Below are 21,214 nucleotides of genomic sequence, written 5' to 3'. Positions count from 1 at the left end.
GTAAATTTAAATGTTAAACAAAGATCATTAATGTACTTTTAAATACCACCTCATTCCATGTACTACTTGTTCTTCACTTTCTTAGAACCCTAATGTCTGGGGCGTGAAGGGCCATCTCTATTTTCTGAGTGGAAATCATGCTGAGGCCAAGGCGTGCTATGAGCGAACCATTAGTTTTGTAGTGGATGCTTCTGAGATGCACTTCATCTTCCTGCGACTGGGGCAGATATATCTGGAAGAGAAAGAGGTGAGGAATAGAGATGGGGAGTAACTATGTAAATCAGGTCATTGTCTGGGACCTGATTACAGTTCAAGCATTAACATCCATCTTTGTGGGATAAGAATAGTAATATGATAATGACACTTTTACATCCAAAGGTAAAGTGACTTGCCCAACATCAGATAACCAGTAATTAATAGAAGCAGGATTCAAACCCAGGCAGTCTAGTACTAGAGTCTGTGGTTTTAACCATTATGATACTAAAAAAGTTGTTAAGAACTCAGTAAGTGTTATTTTAGCTATTATTTTAGCTTTCTTTTATTAAAAGTAGTAGAAGCATTCTTAGCTTGACCTAACTAACAGAAAGGTACCACTCTGGTCGGGGATGTTGATAATGGGAGAGGCTATGCATGTGTGGGGACAGTGGGTAAATGGAAAATCTCTGTTCTTTCCTCTCAATTTTGCTGTGAACATAAAACTTCTCTTAAAAAATATATATATTTTAAAAATATATATATAAAATATATATATATATAAACATATATATACATAATCCAAGGACTCATCTAACTTAGATCGGTGTGGAGTACAATTACAGAAGCTCCATGGTTATCCTAGCAATGCAGTGTTTGAAGCTTCCAGATCAATAGCTTAGTGGTGCTTTCTTTCTACAGTACGAAAAGGCAAAGAAAACCTACCTGCAAGTCTGTAAGAGATCGCCTTCATGCCTTACCTGGCTAGGACTGGGAATCGCCTGTTATCAGGTAAGAGGATCAGGTCTTGAGACTAGCCTGTGCATACAGCTGACCTTGACTCCTTGGCCTTCCAGGCATCCTGGGAGTTTGGATGATGGTAGGAAGGCTATCAGGGCAGTCTTCTCTAATGAAAAGTTGCTCTTCAAAGCTGTTCAGTAAACTGAAGGTCAATCTGAACTACAAAAATAAAACGTTCTTTAAAAATCCCAAAAAAACTGAAGCATGAAGCTATATAATAAAAAATTTCATGTTATTTGGTACATGAGCTTGTAATTTTATGATGTTATCTGGAAGAGAAAAGTGATATGGGATATAAAGAATCTACTCAATTAAATTAAAGAAACTAATTGATACTTATTAAGCTCTGTGTCCCTTCTGTATTCAGGAGGAGTTGCTACAGCTTCTGGTAGATCTTTTGTTCCACTGCCCCTAAAAACTCTTGTCACCCTTCCCTCCTTTCCTCTAATCTTTGAAAGAGGCATGCATTCTTCTGTTCTTGTCTAACTTCTTCATGTGTATTCTTGATTCTGTCCCTCTCCTTTTCTCCTAATCCCTCACTTTCTTAATATTTTCTTTCTCTTTGATTTACATTTTTAAGCTTTCCTTCCCCATCAGCTCTTTCCCTGTACTTTCCCCCTTCTTATTAAACAATAACAGTAACAACATCCCTGGTTGTTACCCTTAACCAAAAGAATTGTTTACATTCCTTGTCTCCTATTCCTCATTGCTGTTTTTTTAACCATAAAGGTAAAATATAGTTATAGAAATTTGGATGATACAAAATATGAAGAAAACATAAAAGTATCCATAATCCCCACCACTCAGTGATAACCACTATTAACATTTGAATGCATTTCCCTCCAGTCTTTTTTCGTACGTATATGCAAGTAATTTTTTTTAAAGTTCTTTTATTTATTTATTTATTATTTTTGGCTGCATTGGGTCTTCATTGCTGCATGTGGGCTTTCTCTAGTTATGGCTAGCGGGGGCTACTCTTCGTTGCAGTCTGCAGGCTTCTCATTGCAGTGGCTTCTCTTATTGCGGAGCACGGGCTCTAGGCGCGTGGGCTTCAGTAGTTGTGCACGTGGACTCAGTAGTTGTGGCTCGTGGGCTCTAGAGCACAGGCTCAGTAGGTGTGGTGCATGGGCTTAGTTGCTCCGCGGCATGTGGGATCTTCCCAGACCAGGGCTTGAACCCACGTCCCCTGCATTGGCAGGCAGATTCTCAACTACCGCGTCACCAGGGAAGCCCTGAAAGTAATTTTAATGTATAAAATTGTAAATAATATATTTACTGCTTTGTAATCTTTTTTTCTACTTAACAGCATAGCATTGGTACCTTCTCACATAATCAAATAGTCTAAAACATAAATTTTTTTTTAAAAGAAGGATATTTATTTTACTTTTCTTTTAAAAAGGAATTCCTTTATTTTTATTATTTATTTATTTATTTGTTTATTTTTGGCTGTGTTGGGTCTTTCGTTTCTGTGCGAGGGCTTTCTCTAGTTGCGGCGAGCGGGGGCCACTCTTCATCGCGGTGCGCGGGCCTCTCACTATCGCGGCCTCTCTTGTTGCAGAGCACAGACGCGCAGGCTCAGTAGTTGTGGCTCACGGGCCTAGTTGCTCCGCGGCATGTGGGATCTTCCCAGACCAGAGCTCAAACCCGTGTCCCCTGCATTGGCAGGCAGATTCTCAACCACTGCGCCACCAGGGAAGCCCCTAAAACATAAATTTTGATAACTGCATGGTATTCCCTGGTTTGGATGCATAAGTAAGGTTATCATGTAATTTATCATACAAACCAGGACACTTCTGAGAATGAAAAGGGTGATATTAATAATTACACTGGGACACAGGGAGTGTCCCAGGCCAACCAGGACATGTGATCACTTACATAGAAGCCATATGCCCCCACTACACCTTCCCAGAAAGGATGTAAAACATCTGTAGCTGTTAGAAACCTAACAGCACTTCAAAAGAACAAGAAACCAACTGTACAAACTAGTCAGCATAAATCATGCTTCTATTTGTTTTAAGTAGCATAAAAAATACTTTCATTGATATAGAAACTCAAAAAAACTTGGGTTAAGTCCTACTGCTAAGGTATCCAAGTAATCTCTGCCCCTCAGTCAATGTTTTAGTCATGCTATACCTATGTGTGGATATACCATATCTATTTGACCAACCACTTATTATTGGACATGTCATTAGTTTCTACATCTATATATTATAAATAAAGCAGAAATAAACATTCTTAAGACATAAATCTCTGTGCTTAATTTTGTTATTTCCTTAGGATACATTCATAAAGAATGTAGAAAAATTTTTAAGTATAGTGTCAACTCACTTTCTAGAAAGGCTGTAAACTGATTTATATTCTGCCAGGTGTGAGAGTCCATTTTACTGTTAAGTCATGAACAATGGGCATTATCATTTTCCAATTTGATATATATCTTAATTTACATTTTCATCACTAATGAAGTTGAAATCATGTGAATTATCTGTTCATTTCTCAGGTACCATTTACCCTTCAATTCCTTGCAATTAGGTGTATACCCCTTAACACTTTGCTGAAACTTCTCTGATGGCGGCCCCCTATAACATCCTAATTGCCAAATGCAGTAGACCCTCTGATGAAGTCTCTGTGGCACTTAACCCTGCTGACTGCCTCCTTCTTGAAACCCTCTCTTCCCTTGACTTCCACAATATTGCATTCACATCTTTCCAGTTCCGCGCCTTCCTCTCTGGTGTCCTTCTCAGCCTTTTTTGCTGGCTCCTAGTCTTTTACCCATCATAATTGTTGGGTCCTCCTGGGTTCTATAGCCAGCTCTTCTCCTGTCACCTTACTTCTTCTCCCTAAGAAATATCATCTACCCCAGTGGTCTTAACTACCAATTTTGCCCCAATGAATCCTAAAGCTTCAGTTCATAACACTTTTCATGTTCTGACCGTTATATCAAACAATGTAATAGACAGCTCCATTTGATGGTTCCCCAGAGACCTCAAAATGTACATATCCAAAATATAACCTAACTTATCTCAGAAGGATTCTCACATTCCTTAAGCCTGTACCTTCTCCCTGTCTTAGTAAATGGGACTATAATGAATCCAGTCAACCAAGCCAGAAACTTAAAAACTATCCTAGGGCTTCCCTGGTGGCGCAGTGGTTAAGAATCTGCCTGCCAATGCAGGAGACACGGGTTCGAGCCCTGGTCTGGGAATATCCCACATGCCGCGGAGCAACTAAGCCCGTGAGCCACAACTACTGAGCCTGCGCGTCTGGAGCCTGTGCTCCGCAATGGGAGAGGCCGCGACAGTGAGAGGCCCGCGCACCGCGATGAAGAGTGGCCCCCACTCTCCACAGCTGGAGAAAGCCCTCGCACAGAAACGAAGACCCAACACAGCCAAAAATAAATAAATAAATAAATTATTTAAAAAAAAAAAAGTCTTAGCCAGTATCTTCTTTAATTAAAAAAAAAAACAAAAAAACCTATCCTAGTCTACTTCTATTACTTTTAATTAGGCATCAAATATCCTATTGATTTTGTCTCCTAAATGTCTGTTGAGTCTACTGTCTCCCCTCCATCCCTATTTTTACTGCTCTAATTCAAGCCTCATCCCTTCTTTACCTGCTAGGGTGTTCTCCTGTCCTCCCTCAATTCATCTCCTGCGTTGTTATCAGAGTGGTCTTTAAAATATGCAAATACCAGGTTACTTCCCTATTTAAACTCCTCAATGACTACCCCTTATTTCAGAATAATATTCAGATTTTTTTTGAATGATCTGGTCTCTTCCTAACTCCTTGGTCTTATCACTTCCTTTGTTTTCTCTTTTCTCTCTTATCTCTCTCGCTTTCTCTCTGTCTCTCCCTTCCCTCCCTTCTCCAGCCACACAAGCATATTAAGAGTTTCCTGAGCATGCCATGCTCTCTGAAGCCTCTGTGCCTCTGTATATGAAGTTCCTCTTACCTGGAATGCCTTGAAGTATAGCTAACAGACTCCTATTTATCCTTCAGGATTGACTTCAGCAGTGTTTCTTCTCTGAAGCCATCTCTTAATCTCAGGGTAGAATTATTCCTCTTTTCCTTTGTCCCTCCACTAGATTATTTATATATATATATATATATATATATATATATATATATATATATATATATATATATATATATATATATATATATGCTTTTATTATAGAAATGCTTATTTTCTGTCAGAACTCTTTATGTGTTTGAGTTTTCATTTTGTCTTCATTTTTTACGTATCTGTCAGTGAATTCTTTGGGCAAAAGTTGTATTTTTTCTTTTTATTCCAAGTATCTAGCATACTGCCTGACACAGAGTAAAATAAATCCTTAGCAGATATAGGTTGATTAAATAGTGAATCAATATCTCTGAGGCATTTAAAGTGTGGACCAAGGTATGGGCATTGCTGAAAGGCCATTCTTCATATAGTCTTGGGCCTAGAAACCAGTTATTTTATTTTCTAAAACAGGAAAAATGAAGAACGATTTTACTGGGGAGAGAGAGGTATCTTATCCTTTCCTTAGGTGGCCTTTTGGAAGATTTTATAAAACAAACTCACAGTATTAGGGAGCAGCAATGATATCCATGTGCCCAGAGCTCAGGGAACACCCTAGAATCTCTGAATGTTGTATTGATTGCTCAAGATTGTGCTGTCAATAACTCATATTAGGGGAAAGAGAAGCTTTCTGAACAATAGTATTTTGATGGGCTAATAGGACTTTAACTTAAGAAAGGGATGTACAATGTAAAACTACAAATGTATCTGACAGCCCACTGTGTATGGGGAAATCACTGAATGAGGCACACATGATAGTGAATACTTCTGGTTTTCCAACCCTGGCACCTGAAGCTCCATGGTTCATGGATGCCCTGATGGGCCTGCTATAGAGAGAAGGGAGAAGAGAGGGGTGTAACTCGAGAGCCCAGCAGGCAGGGCTCCAGATTCCTGTACCTGACTTTTTAATCAGAGCAGTTCTACTTTTTCTCATTCATATATTGGAACACCACCACATATGATTTTGTTTGAAGAAAGAGTTCTGTTGCTAAAAAATTTTTAAGTTGAAAATTATTAGTATGGGTCACATATACCAATGTTATTTGGACATAGCATTTTCAGCTAAACAGATTCCAGCTGGCTTAAGTGAAAACTACTTTGACTTAACAAATCACGTTATCTTCTTTTCCTATCAAGCTGGATGAGCTCACAGAGGCTGAGGATGCTCTCTCTGAAGCCAATGCACTGAACAACTACAATGCTGAAGTATGGGCATATCTGGCTCTGGTCTGCCTGAAAGTGAGTGATTATTATCCTTACACAATGCCCTTGTAGAGCAGAGAGGTGAGGGACCAAGTAAAGAAAGAGATAGCGGGAAGGCCATCAATGCATGATAGTTGAGGTTTGATGAGCTTCAGATGTGGTCATTATACTGGTGATGAAGGAGAGTTCATGTCTGGGAAGCCTCTGCTTAGGATGTGCTTGAAAATCATATACTTAGGTGTGTTTGTCTGGAAAGGAGATTCTAAAAATGGGAATGAGGCACTTGGGTTTGGTGGTCTCAGGTGAGTGGTAATGGGGTGGATTGGAGTTGACTGTCATTGGGGTTTTCAGATGGGGTGGGCTCCCTGAGCTGCTCAGCAGGCCCCAGCCCAGGCCACACAAACTAAGCCCAGCCCAGTGTGTGCCCTGACTGAAGATAAAGGAGCATGTATGGATCAGATCTTGGTCTGGGGTTGCAGTTAGGAGATGTGCAAGGGCTGTGCAGTGGGATGGCAGATTAGACTTGGGGAAGGTGAGAGATTCTCCTTCTGCCCTCCTCAGCACCACTCTGCCTGCCTTCACTCTCATGTTTAGGACCTCAAGTCTGGGATTGTATAGTCATTCTATTTATGCTCTGGATCTACAAAAATGTCATATATGGTCTAGAAAAGCTATATAAGAATCTAATGATAAAAAGAAAGGCAAAGTAGACTATAAGGGTGTAGCCATAAATGAATTACCAACAATAGGAACAAAAGAAATCTCTGATAGACTGAAGTTATTTTCCCAAAAGAGCCCATCATTTAAAAAATGCACTGGATGCTATGAAGCATCTTCTTTGTAATTGTCTCTAACATTTTTCTTTGAGACCAGAATTCAGACAGATGGTTTAGCTATTCAGACACATAGTTTAGATATTTACCTGATACTAATCAGGAAAGACATGGTATTTATATTTAAAATGTATTTAGTTATATTTAATGACCTGAGCTCCTTTTTCATTAAAGTTGTTTTCATTTTAAAAAAATTAAAAATGGGAGTGATATTGTATCAGAATGTAACAAGGTCAAAGACCAGCAAAGGAGATACTCTGCTAGTGTTTCTGAATCATTCCATCCTGTTGAACTGCTGGCTGAGGGTGCTTATCCTTGAAATAAATGGGAAATTGTGTGTGGGGGGGTAACTGTGGGAATTGTGATAGCTGCTTTACCTATAGAATATAACCCTCCCATAATTAAAATAACTTGCTTCAATAACTTGCACATTAGCCTAAGATTCAAATTGGGAATAAAGAGAGTGGCCCTCAGTTTTCCATTGGCCAATACAACACAGAACTGACAGGGAATATTGTGATTATAAGAGAAACTAACAGAATAAAAATTACTGGACTTTCTCTTTGGAGTAAATATCAATATGAGAAATACCTGAGTTCTTACCCCAGCTGTGCCACAACCAGCTGTGGGATACTGGGGAAGTTACTTAAACTTGCTGGGCCTCAGTTTCTTCATCTTTAAACTAAAAGGGTCAAAATGGAAGATTTTAATACACTTCTCTCAGAAACTGCTAGATCAAATAGGGAGAAAATTAAGAATGTGTAAGATTTGAATAAAACAACAAGGTTGAGCTCAAACACTAATTATATAGCCCTGTACTTAATCATAGAATACATATTCTTTTGAAGCACAAGTGAATTACTCATAAAGGTTGACCATACGCTAGACCACAAAGAGAGCTTCAGTGAATACCTATAGATCACACTTCAGTAAAATTATAAATCAACAACTAAAAGATAGGCCAAAAGACTCACATACATTTGTAAACTTAAAAAGATGTTTCTAATTAATTCATAGATCAAAGAGAAAATCATATACAATTTCTTTTGGTAGGCAGAGTTCTAAAGATGAACCCCCCCAAGATTATTTCCTCAAACACTAATATACCACAAAACAAGCCCCAACAAATTTAAGAGGATAGAAATTATATCAAACATTTTTTCCAGCCACAATGGTATGAAACTAGAAATCAACTATAGAAAGAAAAATGGGAAAAAGAACAAACACGTGTAGACTAAACAACATGCTACTAAAAAGCAATGGGTCAGTGATAAAATCAAAGAGGAATTCAGAAAATACCTCGAGATAAATGAAAATGGAAACACAACTTTCCAAAATCTATGGGACGAAGCAAAAGCAGTTCTAAGAGGGAATTTCATAGCAATATAGGCCTTCCTCAAGAAACAAGAAAAGTCTCAAATAAACAACCAAACCTACCACCTAAAAGAATTAGAAAGAGAAGAACAAACAAAGCCCAAAGTCAGTGGAAGGAAGGAATTAATAAAGATTAGAGAGAGCAGTAGCACCACATCTCCTCCAACTATGGTCTCAGACCCATGCTTTCACCTCCCGCCCCCCCTCAAGCCCCCCCGCCCAAAGGAGTACCCATCCCTTCGTCCCATGCCTGGGAGTAGCGTGAACTTCTTGCCTGGGGACTATAAAGACTAACTCGTTTGAAAATGGGAAAACAAGAACCAGCAGATTCTTCTCAAAACACCAGTCTATTATTTCAGAAGAGTTAATTTCAGAAGGAAAATGGGTCAAGCTTGATAAAACAACTTACAGGGATCTTACTGGTAAAACAAGAACTTGGGAAACTGTGAAGTGGACAACTAGGAAAGGACAGTCTGCTGATGGTGTGGCCGGTTATCCCAGTGCTTCAAAGAACCCTTCATTATGAATGTATCATTCTGGTAAAGCAGTTCTGACCACCACTGGGAGGCTACTGCTTAGAATTCCCTGTGGGTCTCATTGATGACAACGAAAGCCTAGAAGCAGCTGCTCTTCGGGAGCTAGAGGAAGAAACTGGCTATAAAGGAGATGTTGCTGAATGTTCTCCAGCTGTATGTATGGATCCAGGTTTGTCAAATTGTACCACACACATCATGACGTAACTATCACTGGAGATGATGCTGAAAACCTAAGGCCTGAGCCAAAGCCAAGAGATGGAGAATTTGTGGAAGTAATTTCCTTCCCAAAGAATGACCTGCTGAAGAGACTTGATGCTCTGGTAGCTGATGAACATCTGACAGTGGACGCTAGGGTCTATTCCTATGCTCTGGCACTGAAACGTGCAAAGATGAAGCCATTTGAAGTGCCCTTCCTGAAGTTTTAAGGCCAAAGGACAGTGGCCATGTTTCTGTAAAAAGAACCACCAGACCTCCTTCACTAAGACTTTGTATTCAGCTTAGTTTTAATGTAGATTTGAAATTAGCTTTTTCATAAAATAAAAGCAACACCGAATGCAAAAAAAAAAAAAAATCAGAGATGAAATAAAATAGAGATAAAAAATAATAGAAACGATCAATGAAACCTAGAGTTGGTTTTTTGAAAAGATAAAAAAATTGATAAACCTTTAGCCAGGCTCACCAAGAAGAAAAGAGAGAGGACCCAAATAAACAAAATCAGAATGAAAAAGGAGAAATAACAACTGATACCACAGAGATACAAAAAATCATAAGAGAATACTATGGACAGTTATATGCCAACAAATTGGACAAACTAGAAGAAATGGACAAATTTCTAGAAACGTACAACCTGCCAAGACTGAGTCCAGATGGAATAGACAATTTGAACAGACTGATCACTAGAATTGAAATTGAATTTGTAATTTAAAAAACTCCCAGCAATGAACTGGGAGATTGGGATTGACATATATACACTAATATGTATAAAATAGATAACTAATAAGAACCTGCTGTATAAAAAATAAAATAAAATTCAAAAATTCAAAAAAAAAAAAAAAAACTCCCAGCAAATGAAAGTCCAGGACCAGACAGCTTCACAAGGGAATTCTACCTAATAAATAAAGAAGAACTAATACCTGTCCTTCTCAAACTATTCCAAAAAATTGAAGAGACCAGAACACTCCCAAATTCATTCTATGAGTCCACCATTCACCCTGAGACCAAAACCAGACAAAGACATTACAAAAAAAGAAATTACAGGCCAGTATCTTTGATGAATATAGATGCAAATGTCATCAACAAAATATTAGCAAACCAAATCCACCAATGTATACAAAGGATCATACACCACCATCAAGGTGGATTTATTCCAAGGTCCCAAGGATGGTTCAACTTTTGCAAATCAGTCAACGTAATATACCAAATTAACAAAAGGAAGGTTAAAAATCCCATGATAATCTCAATAGTTGCAGAAAAAGCATTTGACAAAAGTAAACATCCATTCATGATAAAAACTCTCATCAAAGTGGGTATAGAGGGACTATACCTCAACATAATAAAGGCCATTTTTGACAAACCCACAGCCAACATCATACTCATTGGTGAAAAGCTAAAAGCCTTCCTGCTAAATTCAGGAATAAGGCAAGGATTCCCACTCTTGCCACTTCTTTTTTTTTTTTTTTTTTTAATTGAAGTATAGTTGATATACAGTGTTGTGTTATTTTCTGGTGTACAGCAAAGTGATTCTTTTTCATAATCTTTTCCATTGTAGTTTATTACAAGATATTGAATCTAGTTCCCTGTGTTATACAGGAGGACCTTGTTGTTTATCTATTTTATATACAGTAGTTTGTATCTGCTAATCCCTCACCCACACCTTTCCTCTTGCTAACCATAAGTTTGTTTTCTATGTCGGTGAGTCTGTTTTCTGTTTTGCAAATAAGTTCATTTCTACCATTTTTTAGATTCCACATATAAGTGATATCATATGATATTTGTCTTTCTCTGTCTGATTTACTTCACTTAGTATGATAACCTCGGGGTTCATCCATGTTGCTGCAAATGGCATCATTTCATTCTTTTTTATGGCTGAGTAATATTCCATTGGAGATAGATAGATAGATAGATATCACATCTTCTTTATCCATTCATCTGTTGATGGACATTTAGGTTGCTTCTGTGTCTTGGCTACTATAAATAGTACTGCTATGAACATTGGGGTGCACGTATCTTTTCAAATTAGAGTTTTCTCCAAATATATGCCCAGAAGTGGGATTGCTGGGTCATATGGTAACAAGGTATGCTGAAACTACTGATGAATGTTTAAGGAGGAAGAAGATATTTACATAGTCTCAAGTATTTCGCAACAAGATACTTATTAATTACAAGGGGGAACACAGTAATGCCATAGTAGAAAAACCTGGCAGATAACAATCTAAACAAATAATCAAGGTTACCATCACCATTATTGGGATAAACAGCATGTGCCTCCTAATAGAACGCACTGAGGGCAACACAACAGTGTTTTTGAGGTATTCCTGCTAAAAGTTCATAAGCTGATATAATCATAAAGATACATCAAACACTAATTGAGGAATATTTTACAAAATAACTGCCCTGTACTGTTGAGAAATTCCAATACCATGAAACAAAAAGAATCAAGAACTACTCCCAATTAAAAGAAACTGAAGACATGAATACTGAGTAAAAGGCATGATCCTGGATTTTCTTTAGCCATAAAAGGTATTACTGGGGCATTTGGAAAAATCTGAATGAAGTCTACAGATTAGATAATAGTATTATATTTGTACTAATCTCATGATTTTGATAATTGCACTGTGCTTATGTAAGAGAATGTCCTCGGTTTTAGAAAACACATACTAAAGTCTAAAATTGCATCATGTTTGCAATTTACTCTCAAATGGTTCAGGAAAAGTTAAAATATATACTTACGTATCATGTACATATGTATATATGTGTGCATGTGTATGTGTGTATATACAGAGAGGAGAGAACTATTCTTGTACCTTTAATCTGAAATTATGTCAAAATTTAAGAGATAATTCATTAAGATAACATAAATTAATACCACACTACACACCCATTAGAATGGCTTAAATCGAAAAGACTGGCAATTATTGACAGGGATGTGGAGAAACTGGAATCCTCATACATTGCTGGTGGGATTGCAAATTAGTACACCACTTTGGAAAACAGTTTGGCAGATTCTTAAAAAGTTAAATACATACTTACCATATATCCCAGCAATTCCACTTCTTGGTATCTAGTCAAGAAAAGTGAAAACATATGTCTACACAAAGATTTCTCTATTTCATTACAGCATTTAATAATAGGTAAAGATGGACACATTCCAAATGACCCATCAATGAATGGATAAGCAAAATATGGTATATTTATACAGTGGAATACTATTCAGCAATAAAAATGAAATTCTGATTTATGCAACAGTATGGATGAACCTCAAAAACATTATGCTAATTGAGAAGCAAGGCACAAAAGACTATATATTATATGATACCATTTATATGAAATTAGGAAAATTATAGAGATGAAAATACATCAGTGATTCTAGGGCCAAGGGTCGGAATGGGGATTGACTGCAAACAGGCACGAAGAAACTTTTGGGGAGTAATAGAAACCTTCTAAAACTGGATTGCGGTGATGGTTGCACAGTTGAACCTTAAAATTAGTGAATTTTATGGTACATATATTATACCTCAATAAATCTATTTTTAAAAGATTAAACAGCCCACCAAAATGAAGAATAAATGGACTGACTGTTCAATAAATAGTGGTGGAGTCATTGGCTATCCATATGAAAAAAAAAGTAGTCGTTACTTCACCCCCCACCCCGCCCACACACACACACTATTCCAGCTGGTTTAAAGGTCTAAATCTTAAAACTTTAGACTCTTTAGAAGAAAATATGGAGGATATCTCTTTGCCCTTGGGGTGTGCATGGTTTCCTTATGACTATAAAAGCACAAGGCAAAGATAAAAATATCAATAAATTAACAACTTTTAAATTGGAAATTCATGTACAACAAAAGGCACTAAAATAAAGCTTAAGGACTTTATTATAAATACTTGCAGCATTTATAACTAATAAAGGATTAATATCCAGAATATATAAATATTTCCTGCAATAAGAAAAAAACCCTACACACAATCTGATTGAAAAATGGTCACAGGATAGGAATATATAATTTGCTGAAGTGGAAATTGTAAAAGTCAATAAATATATGAAGAGAAGTTCTGCTTCACTAGTAACCATGAAAATGCAATTTATAATTATGCGACAAATTCACACCCATAAGATTGGGAAAAATTAGCTTGATATTACCAACATTGATAAGGATTGTCCTAATTGCTAGTGGATGTAAAGTGGTACAACTACTTTGAAGTGCAATATGGCATTATTTAGTCACATTCATATCTACAACTTAGCAATTTTATATATAGATACATTCCTAAGGAAAATACCAGAAAACATGTACAAGGATGTTTACTGCAGCATTTTACATAATAACAAAACAAAAAAATATTCTTTTTCAAAATTTTGCCTGTTCTGGATCCTTCCATCCTTTGGGTCTCTGCCTCCCTATGGCAGAAGTGAAACAGAAGTAATAATGATAGGAAAGGAAGATGTACTGGAAAATGCCCCTGGAATTCAGTGAACTTCAGGTAGGAACACTTCAAAGTTTAAATATTTTAGGAAAGTCTTTAGGGTAATGAAGTCTTCTGTGAACTAGTGAAAATTTACCATGGACTAGCACTAATCAGAGAATTGGACTTGATATCCTCTAAATTCCCTTCTAACCTGAACAGTCTGTGGTTCTCATATTTATGTATTTAAATTTTCCAAAGTGACTCTTAATACTGCAGCTAATTTGTTACGCACAAACTTATGAAATATACTAGTGAATTCATATTATTCTCATTTAAGTCCTACATGATTACTTCATACAAGAAAAAACTAGGAGAAGTAGTGTTCTCACCTCATATCCAGATCTGCATGGAAGTAATTCCAGTATCTGCTTTTTCTAATGCATACAGACAGGATAGATTGTAGTAGTTAAAAACCTGGACTCTGGAGCCAAGCTGCATTGTTTTAAAACCTGGCTCTTCCACTTATTAGCTTCATAACCCTGGCAAGTTATTTATCCTCTCTGTGCCCAGGTTTCTCTATCTGTAAACTGGGAACTATAGATAATAGTGGCATGTAAATATCAATAATATATTGATACAATATAAATATAAATAATAGTGGTATATATGAAAGTAAAGCACTTTAAAAATGTAAACAATTAAAACAATGTAAACTACAAAGCAAGCACTATGTAAGTATTAGCTGTTATTAACAGAATAGCTTCAGTCCTGAGAGTAACAAATGACTCATGGTGCTTTCAGGAAAAAAAAAAAAGAGAGGCCAAGTTGTCTTTAAGCTTTTTGAAATGAAGGAGGGATATATATATTATATATATATGAACATCTGCTTTTCCCTACCACCTTTCATTTTCCTGCTTCCCCCTTTGAATTCAGAGGTTCTTAACTAAGAAGGTGTAAATCCTCTGCTTATGTACTTTCCCTTCATAATATTTATGACATGTCCTCATCACCAGGCGGTGCTCTTTTTTTCAGGCTGGACGGCAACTGGAAGCTGAGCAGGCCTACAAGTACACGATGAAGGTATGATGCAGATACCTCTGCTGTTCATACTGTACTGAGGTTGGTGAACTGGGGGGAAGGTGCTGGCTTAATTCAGGACTTGACTTTACAGCATTTCATGATATGAATATTTTTCTAGAGGATTTTCTTACCATCTTTGGCCATTATCATGGGGCTGCTGGGTTTGGAATAAAAACCCGCATATTACCATGCGGGATCCTTTGTTAACCTCCCTGGGCCTCATTTTCCTCACATATAAAATGAAGGTGTTGCTCTAGTCCAGGGGTCAGCAAACTTTTTCTGTAAAGGGCAAAATAGGAAATATTTTAGGCTTTGTGGGCTACATGGTTTCTATTGTAACTACTACTCTGCCCTTGTAGTGCAAAAACAGCTATAGACAATACACCAACAAATGAGCATGGCTGCATTTCAAATAAAATTTTACTTACAAAAACAGGCAGCGGGCTGGATTTGGCTTATGAGCAATTGCTTGCCAACCCCTGGTCTAGTCTATCAGTTATGATTGCAAGTAATTTGACTTGGAAGACAGTGGCTTAAACAAATTAGGAGTTTTATTTTTCTCATCTAATGAAAAGTACAGAATTGGTACCACAGTGTCATCAGAGACCCAACCTCTATCTTTCTGCTTCACCAATCATAGCATGCAGTTTCCGTCCCTCATAGCTGCAAGACAGCCATTGTAGCTCCAGCTATCATATCCATGTTTCAGGTACAATAAAGAACAAAGCAGGGAAAGGACAAAGGGGCCATGCTAGCTATTTCACCTCCCTTTAAAGAGATATGACTTTACCTCACATTTCATTGGCAACAATTGAAATTACCCCTAGCTGCAAGGGAAGCAAGAAATGTGGCTTTTTAGTTGGTTACATTGCTGCCCTGGAAAGAAATGAAGATTTTGTTAGTAAAAGAAGGGAGAGAGTGGGTTTTCAGTAGGCAACTAGATGTGTCTGCTACACATCTAGATTTTAAAATTAAAGTCTAATGTCTTTGATTCCTGTGTCTTTGATTCCTTTCTCTCACTTGCCAAATGGGAACATTATTCATTAGTTAAGATATATTGGGTGATAAGGTAAACTCTTTTAAAAATAAACTTTAAGTTATTTTACAAAAAAATACACAAATTGTGAGTGTTCATACCACGTGATGAATTTTCATAAAGTGAACACATCCATGTAACCAGCACAATGTTTTGAGGTCTTTTTAATGGAGTTATTGTGAAATAGAGAATACAGGAAGAGTCAATTCCATCCTGAGGAACTATGTTCTTTAGCTGTGGTCCCGCAAATGAGGGGTCTCCACATAGGTATATCAGGTATGACATGTGTCCTTCCCTTCCTCCTCTCATGCAGCTGAAATTGAAAGATGAGAGTCTGCTTGCAGAGATCCACATGGTACAGGAGACAGTTGGCTTTGGAAATCCATCTTTCTGACATCCTTCCACCTGAAGAATTTTCTGTATGGGATACTGAGCTCCTTTCCTTCCCAGAGAAATTAAACCCTGGATGTTTCACCATATGAGGGCTTGGGATAAAGAAAAAATGATCTTCAGCACAAACTGAAACCCATTCACTTATTTCCATTGGCTATCTTACTGGATGGCTATGTTACTGGATGTTTTAGTGGTTGACAGTAAACTGGATGGCAATAAAAAAATCTAAATAAGAGATTCAGAATTCATCAGTTAAGGTATACTGAGGTATATATAAGAATATAACTCTGTGTGTGTGTGTGTGTGTGTGTGTGTGTGTGTGTAAGTAAAGTATAGTAGCTTCATTATTAGGGTTTCCGGTGAAAGCTTATCAGGATCACTCCTAAAGGAGGTCAACTGCTAAGGTCGTTGGCCAGGTTCACTTACTGGAACTTGGGAATTAAAGCATCATTTCTAAGGTGGGCGGAAAGGAAGAATGCTGTGCTGGGTCACTGCATTAGGGCAAAGAGCATATGAGTTGTGGCCAGAGCCTTTGGATCCAACAGTGAACAGAGAAGCTTAACAGACTGGTCTTTGCTGAAGGTATCTTCATGGATCTAAACCACAAGGCCTCCATGAAGAGTCCATTACCCTATAACAGATGCAAAACTCCTCACAACGGAGGCCATTTATTCTAGGGCTAGAGATGACAAAGGAACCATACCTCACCCCTGTCCTCCGGATCAGTGCACAGCAAAACCAGAAATAAAGGCTCCCCTCCTTTATTTTTTAAAGGAGGCAGTTGAAAGAATAGGAGGAAGGTGGGAGAACAGGAGGGAAGGTGAGAGGCTTATTAGTAAACACAGAAGGATAAAATCAACTCTACATTCACTTATAGTCCTTCTACTCTCAGTCCTAACGCTACCTCCTTTATGAAGTCTTTCTAAGGCACAAAGGAATTATCAGGTTCACCTCTTCCGCTCACTCCAGGACTGTGTACTGACCACCCCTAGTTACTCTGGTGTAACCTCACCGTCTCCCCTACCAGACTGTCAAGCTTCCTGGGGGCAGGGACAGCGCATCTTTGCGTTCTCGGCACCTCGCCTTGGCCCTAACTGGTGCTCGGAAAAAGTTTGCTAGAAGGATGGATTTGTGGAGCACTTTAGCACTTCTTAGCCGCTCCCACGACTGTCCAATACTCCTCCCTCTGGCAGGAACCCAAAGGCCAGTGAGGGCCGGGAGATCCCACGGCGCTCTGCTCGCACTTACTTCGGCCCCAAACTGTAGCGCCCCTTCTTTGCGGCAGTTGAGATACGTTAGGTTCCACTGTGTTGCGTTGCGGGAAGTGTAGGGGCGAAAAGCGGAAGAGGCGGGGCGAGTGGGCCGTTCGCTTCCGGCACCGAGGCGCCCGGCCTGGGGTTGCGGAGGGTGGAGGGCGGCCATTCCGGGACGCTGACTTTTCCCGGCCGTCCTCCGCGCCACCGAGGCGGTAGAGCGGATCCACGCGGGAGGCCAGAAGCTCCGAGGCTTCGCAACTGGTGCACAGGCCCCGGCGCCTGCCGGCTGTGCTATGGTCCAGCTCAGTGAGTGATGGGTGCCCTGGGAGACCTTAAGGGCGGTCGCGGGGGTAGGGGGCGTGCGGGACTGGGTGGAGCTGCGCTCTCGTAGACGCGCTAGAGGAAACCCGTACCTGAAACTGCACACGTTTGACCCTCTCCTCAGTGGTTTTCTTGTTTTGTTTTTAAGTTTTCGCGGAAACCTTATGAGATAAACGGCATTCATTTTATAGACGAGGCAGTTGGACTCCGACATGGTCCAGAGCCAGTGTTGAGTGCGTTGGGGGATGGCTGGAGTGCATAAGAGGAGTTTCACAAAGAAACGGTATCTAAGTCAGATTGACAAGAATTGGTTGGAAGTAAGGACCTTTCAGTGGAGGAAGGGGGCTCATTTTATCTATCTCATTTTGTCGGTTTTGTGCCCTCGATTCTTGTGTCTTAAGCACTTATTTGTCTACAGGTACTCTGCTCTGCAAGGCCTACCATGGGGGCCACTTAACCATCCGCCTTTCCCTGGGTGGCTGTACCAACCGGCCTTTCTACCGCATCGTGGCTGCTCACAACAAGTATCCCAGGGATGGCCGTTTCGTGGAGCAGCTGGGCTCCTATGATCCACTGCCCAACAGTCATGGAGAGAAACTCGTTGCTCTCAACCTGGACCGGATCCGGCATTGGATTGGCTGTGGAGCCCACCTCTCTAAGCCTGTGGAAAAGCTTCTGGGTAACTCAGCTCTAGCCTTAACTCTTTGAGGGGATTTTAAATTGAAATCAGCTCGAAGATGATGGGAATTAAAGACGATTTTCATTATCTCCAGGCTAATCAGGACTGGAGTGAGAACTGAAATTGATCTGATTGCCATTTTGAATCTGGAGATTCCTTTTGTAGACTCCTTTATGAGACTTTTTGGATGACTGAGATTTTATGCTAAAAAATGGGAATGGTGTGTCTTGAATGGCTATCTGTCAGTTTTTTTTTTTTTCCAAGTAAGGAGAATAGTGTTAGGAAGTAGACAACATCCATTGTGACCTTGCAGTAAACGGAAGGAAGTGAGTTGGGGGAAGAGGTAAAACATTTTGTTGAGTGAGGAACTTGATTTGAATCTATGTTCTAGATCAGGTCTCTGTTAGACCTCAGTTCAGTGATGCTGAGTTCCCAGGGAAACATTAGCTTATATTGTTATAATGAATGAAAATCCTGTTACTTTTAGGTCTTTCTGGCTTTTTCCCTCTGCATCCGATGATGATCACAAATGCTGAGAGGCTGCGACGGAAACGGGCACGAGAAGTCCTCTTAGCGGCTCAGAAAACAGATACAGAGGCTACAGAAACAAAAGCAAACTGACTTCAGTGATCATAGCAGTGGGAACAAGGTCAAAGTCCTCTTAAAATATTTGTGCAGAGCTCTTAGTTTTATTATATGTAGAGGTCAATAAATGGAATTTTTTAAGTCATCCATGAGACTCTGGCCTGACCTGAACAGGGCCCAGGGAGAGGCTTGTTCCTGACTGACATAAAGCTGGTATAGGTACTAATTAGCTTTTTCAGCCTTCATCTGGGGAAAGACAGTGGCTGTGGGGTGGGTTGGACTCTGGGTCTCTTGGACAACTTTACCGCCTGCTACCTTCCAGGACTTCCCTGTGTTTCAAAGTCCCCAACCAGCATGTCTGTGTCCTATCCAACTGATTCCTACTTTAATCATTTATGGTCATCCCACCAGCTCAGGAACACAGTTACTTCAGTTACTGTTTTTGTAATTGCAGATTTACATTGTCTTGTCAACACAAAATTTCAGATTTACAAAGGTAGGTTTGTTATGAGCTTTTAGGCTCTAACAACCTACTTTTTAGGAATAACTGGAAGAAAGATAATATTGTAAAGTACTCACATACATTTTTAGGCCTTTTCCGTGCAAGGTTATTTGTGAGAATTATAAGATATCATGAAATTAGGTAGGATTATCTCGTTTATAGGAGCAGAAGCTGAGGTTCAGCAGTAGAAACTTGCCCAAGGCCACATAGTTTTAATATTGGGCAGAGCTAAGAGTCAGACCCCAATGTTCCTACCTGGAGAGCCCTTTCCAACATGTCGTATTGTCTGTAGTGGGGGGAATGAGCTAAGATGAGGGGCTTTACAAAAATCCATTTAAAAAGTCAGTGACAGAATCAGGTTTAGGTATCATGATTTGGTAATACAGATGACTGGTTGTGTCCCCCAAAACCCAAAATAGGACATAATCTGTTCCACCAGAAGCGCAGCAGGATTAGATGGTTTTAGTGCACATAGGATAATACAGATTTCATAATCTGACATAAAACTAAAATATAGGAGATTTACAGAGGAGATTCTGTAGCCCTATCAATGTACCAAACTATTTTATTCTCTGGGTTTTATATTCTGAGAACAGTTGCCAGCCATCTCAAAATCTGAGGTCATCAAGGCTCTCCCAGGGTTGTCACTGGTTGACTTCCACTTTGGGTCGACTTTAAAGGCACAGCAGGCAGAGAGCAACTGACTTTACCTGGGTTTGATTTTGGATCTAGGAAAGAAATATTTTGAAAACCATTTCAAAGTTTAAAAGATAATAATCTACCCTTGAGAGTTTGAGGTTTTTGGAGAAGCTTTAATTGGTAGAGCAGAGGAGAATGTAATTCTGGAAAGTATTGTCCAGTGAGGGGAACTGATGTGAAATGGGTATTTTGAGCTACTGAGTTTCTTCCAACTCACGTATTCACTTTGTGCCCTGGTCTATCTTTTGTCTAAGATCTATATACACAAACTTCCTATGTGAGCTCATCCTCTCCCTGATTTCCAAAGTTTTCTCTAGCCCTAGCCTTGCTCTGGATTTCCAGGCCCAGATTTTTTCACCAAGTCTTGAATGATTGCATCAGCCTGTCTTGCTACCCGCTCAAGTCCAACATGCTCAAACCCAGAACTGCACTTGAGAAAGCTTTTGCTTCCGAAGCTTACGTTTTTATTAAGATGAGCGTTTGGATCACGTTATCTCCAGCAAAGTGGAAGGTGATTTAGGAGCTGGAAGGTGAATGGAAATGATTCTGTAATAAATGTAAAATCTAGAAGTTCTATCAGACAAAGAATTTTTAAAAGACCGGTATTTTGTCTTTTTGTTTAATGTAGGTTTTTTAAATTGCAGGGCTCAAGGGAAAGTCCCTACCCAGTGGTCCCAACCTGTAGGTTGCAAAATTATTTGGGCCTCAGAGCTCTATGTACTCTTGTCAGATCATCTTTGGAAAAGAACAAATCTGTTTAATCTTCAGGTTAAATTTAAACCATGTGAAATTGCCAAATGCCGATGTTACGCTGTTTTTCACTGAAAACAAAAAGAAAACAGTGCATAGTTTCAGCCTAATATGAACGTTCCTTATATTGTTGCACAAACTGAGCTAGGACGTCGGGGAAAAAGTAGGTGCGAGATTTCCAGAGCATCGGGAGGAGGGCCGCGGAGGAGAGGGCGTGGTGGAAGGAGGTCCCGGCGCTAGAGGAGACCAGGGACGCCGCCTCCACTCTCCGCCTCAATTCTGGCCGACGCA

The 21,214-nt window shown here is 39.2% G+C and overlaps 2 protein-coding genes, 1 long non-coding RNA gene and 1 pseudogene across 5 annotated transcripts in view; 3 read left to right on the top strand and 1 right to left on the bottom strand.

The window, feature by feature from the left end:
* Window positions 1-16,337, top strand: part of CFAP70 (cilia and flagella associated protein 70) — an 88,588-nt gene extending 72,251 nt beyond the window's left edge. For all 3 annotated transcript variants that reach the window (XM_068547817.1, XM_068547816.1, XM_068547815.1), the window contains 5 exons: window positions 86-247; window positions 895-984; window positions 6,188-6,289; window positions 14,655-14,702; window positions 16,052-16,337. In XM_068547817.1, coding sequence (XP_068403918.1) covers window positions 86-247; window positions 895-984; window positions 6,188-6,289; window positions 14,655-14,702; window positions 16,052-16,132 — 483 coding nt within the window. In that variant the 3' untranslated portion in view covers window positions 16,133-16,337. The remainder of the gene's footprint in view (window positions 1-85; window positions 248-894; window positions 985-6,187; window positions 6,290-14,654; window positions 14,703-16,051) is intronic.
* On the bottom strand, window positions 93-17,446 carry LOC137767127 (uncharacterized). The gene is made up of 3 exons (XR_011074486.1): window positions 17,380-17,446; window positions 954-1,152; window positions 93-232 (listed from the first exon to the last, which is right to left on the bottom strand). It is a non-coding gene; the product is annotated as an uncharacterized lncRNA (long non-coding RNA).
* LOC137767625 (ADP-sugar pyrophosphatase pseudogene) lies at window positions 8,766-9,421 on the top strand (annotated as a pseudogene).
* Window positions 17,447-17,518: 72 nt separating the features above from the next.
* On the top strand, window positions 17,519-19,117 carry MRPS16 (mitochondrial ribosomal protein S16). The gene is made up of 3 exons (XM_068548876.1): window positions 17,519-17,693; window positions 18,127-18,387; window positions 18,875-19,117. The coding sequence occupies exons 1-3, from the start codon at window positions 17,681-17,683 to the stop codon at window positions 19,006-19,008; spliced, it is 408 nt and encodes a 135-aa protein (XP_068404977.1). The 5' UTR covers window positions 17,519-17,680; the 3' UTR covers window positions 19,009-19,117.
* Window positions 19,118-21,214: the final 2,097 nt, after the last annotated feature.

Source organism: Eschrichtius robustus, chromosome 7 (assembly GCF_028021215.1).
Source record: "Eschrichtius robustus isolate mEscRob2 chromosome 7, mEscRob2.pri, whole genome shotgun sequence".
Lineage (NCBI taxonomy): Eukaryota > Metazoa > Chordata > Mammalia > Artiodactyla > Eschrichtiidae > Eschrichtius > Eschrichtius robustus.
Note: the sequence above shows the minus strand (reverse complement) of the source record. Positions and strands in the feature narration are given on the sequence as shown.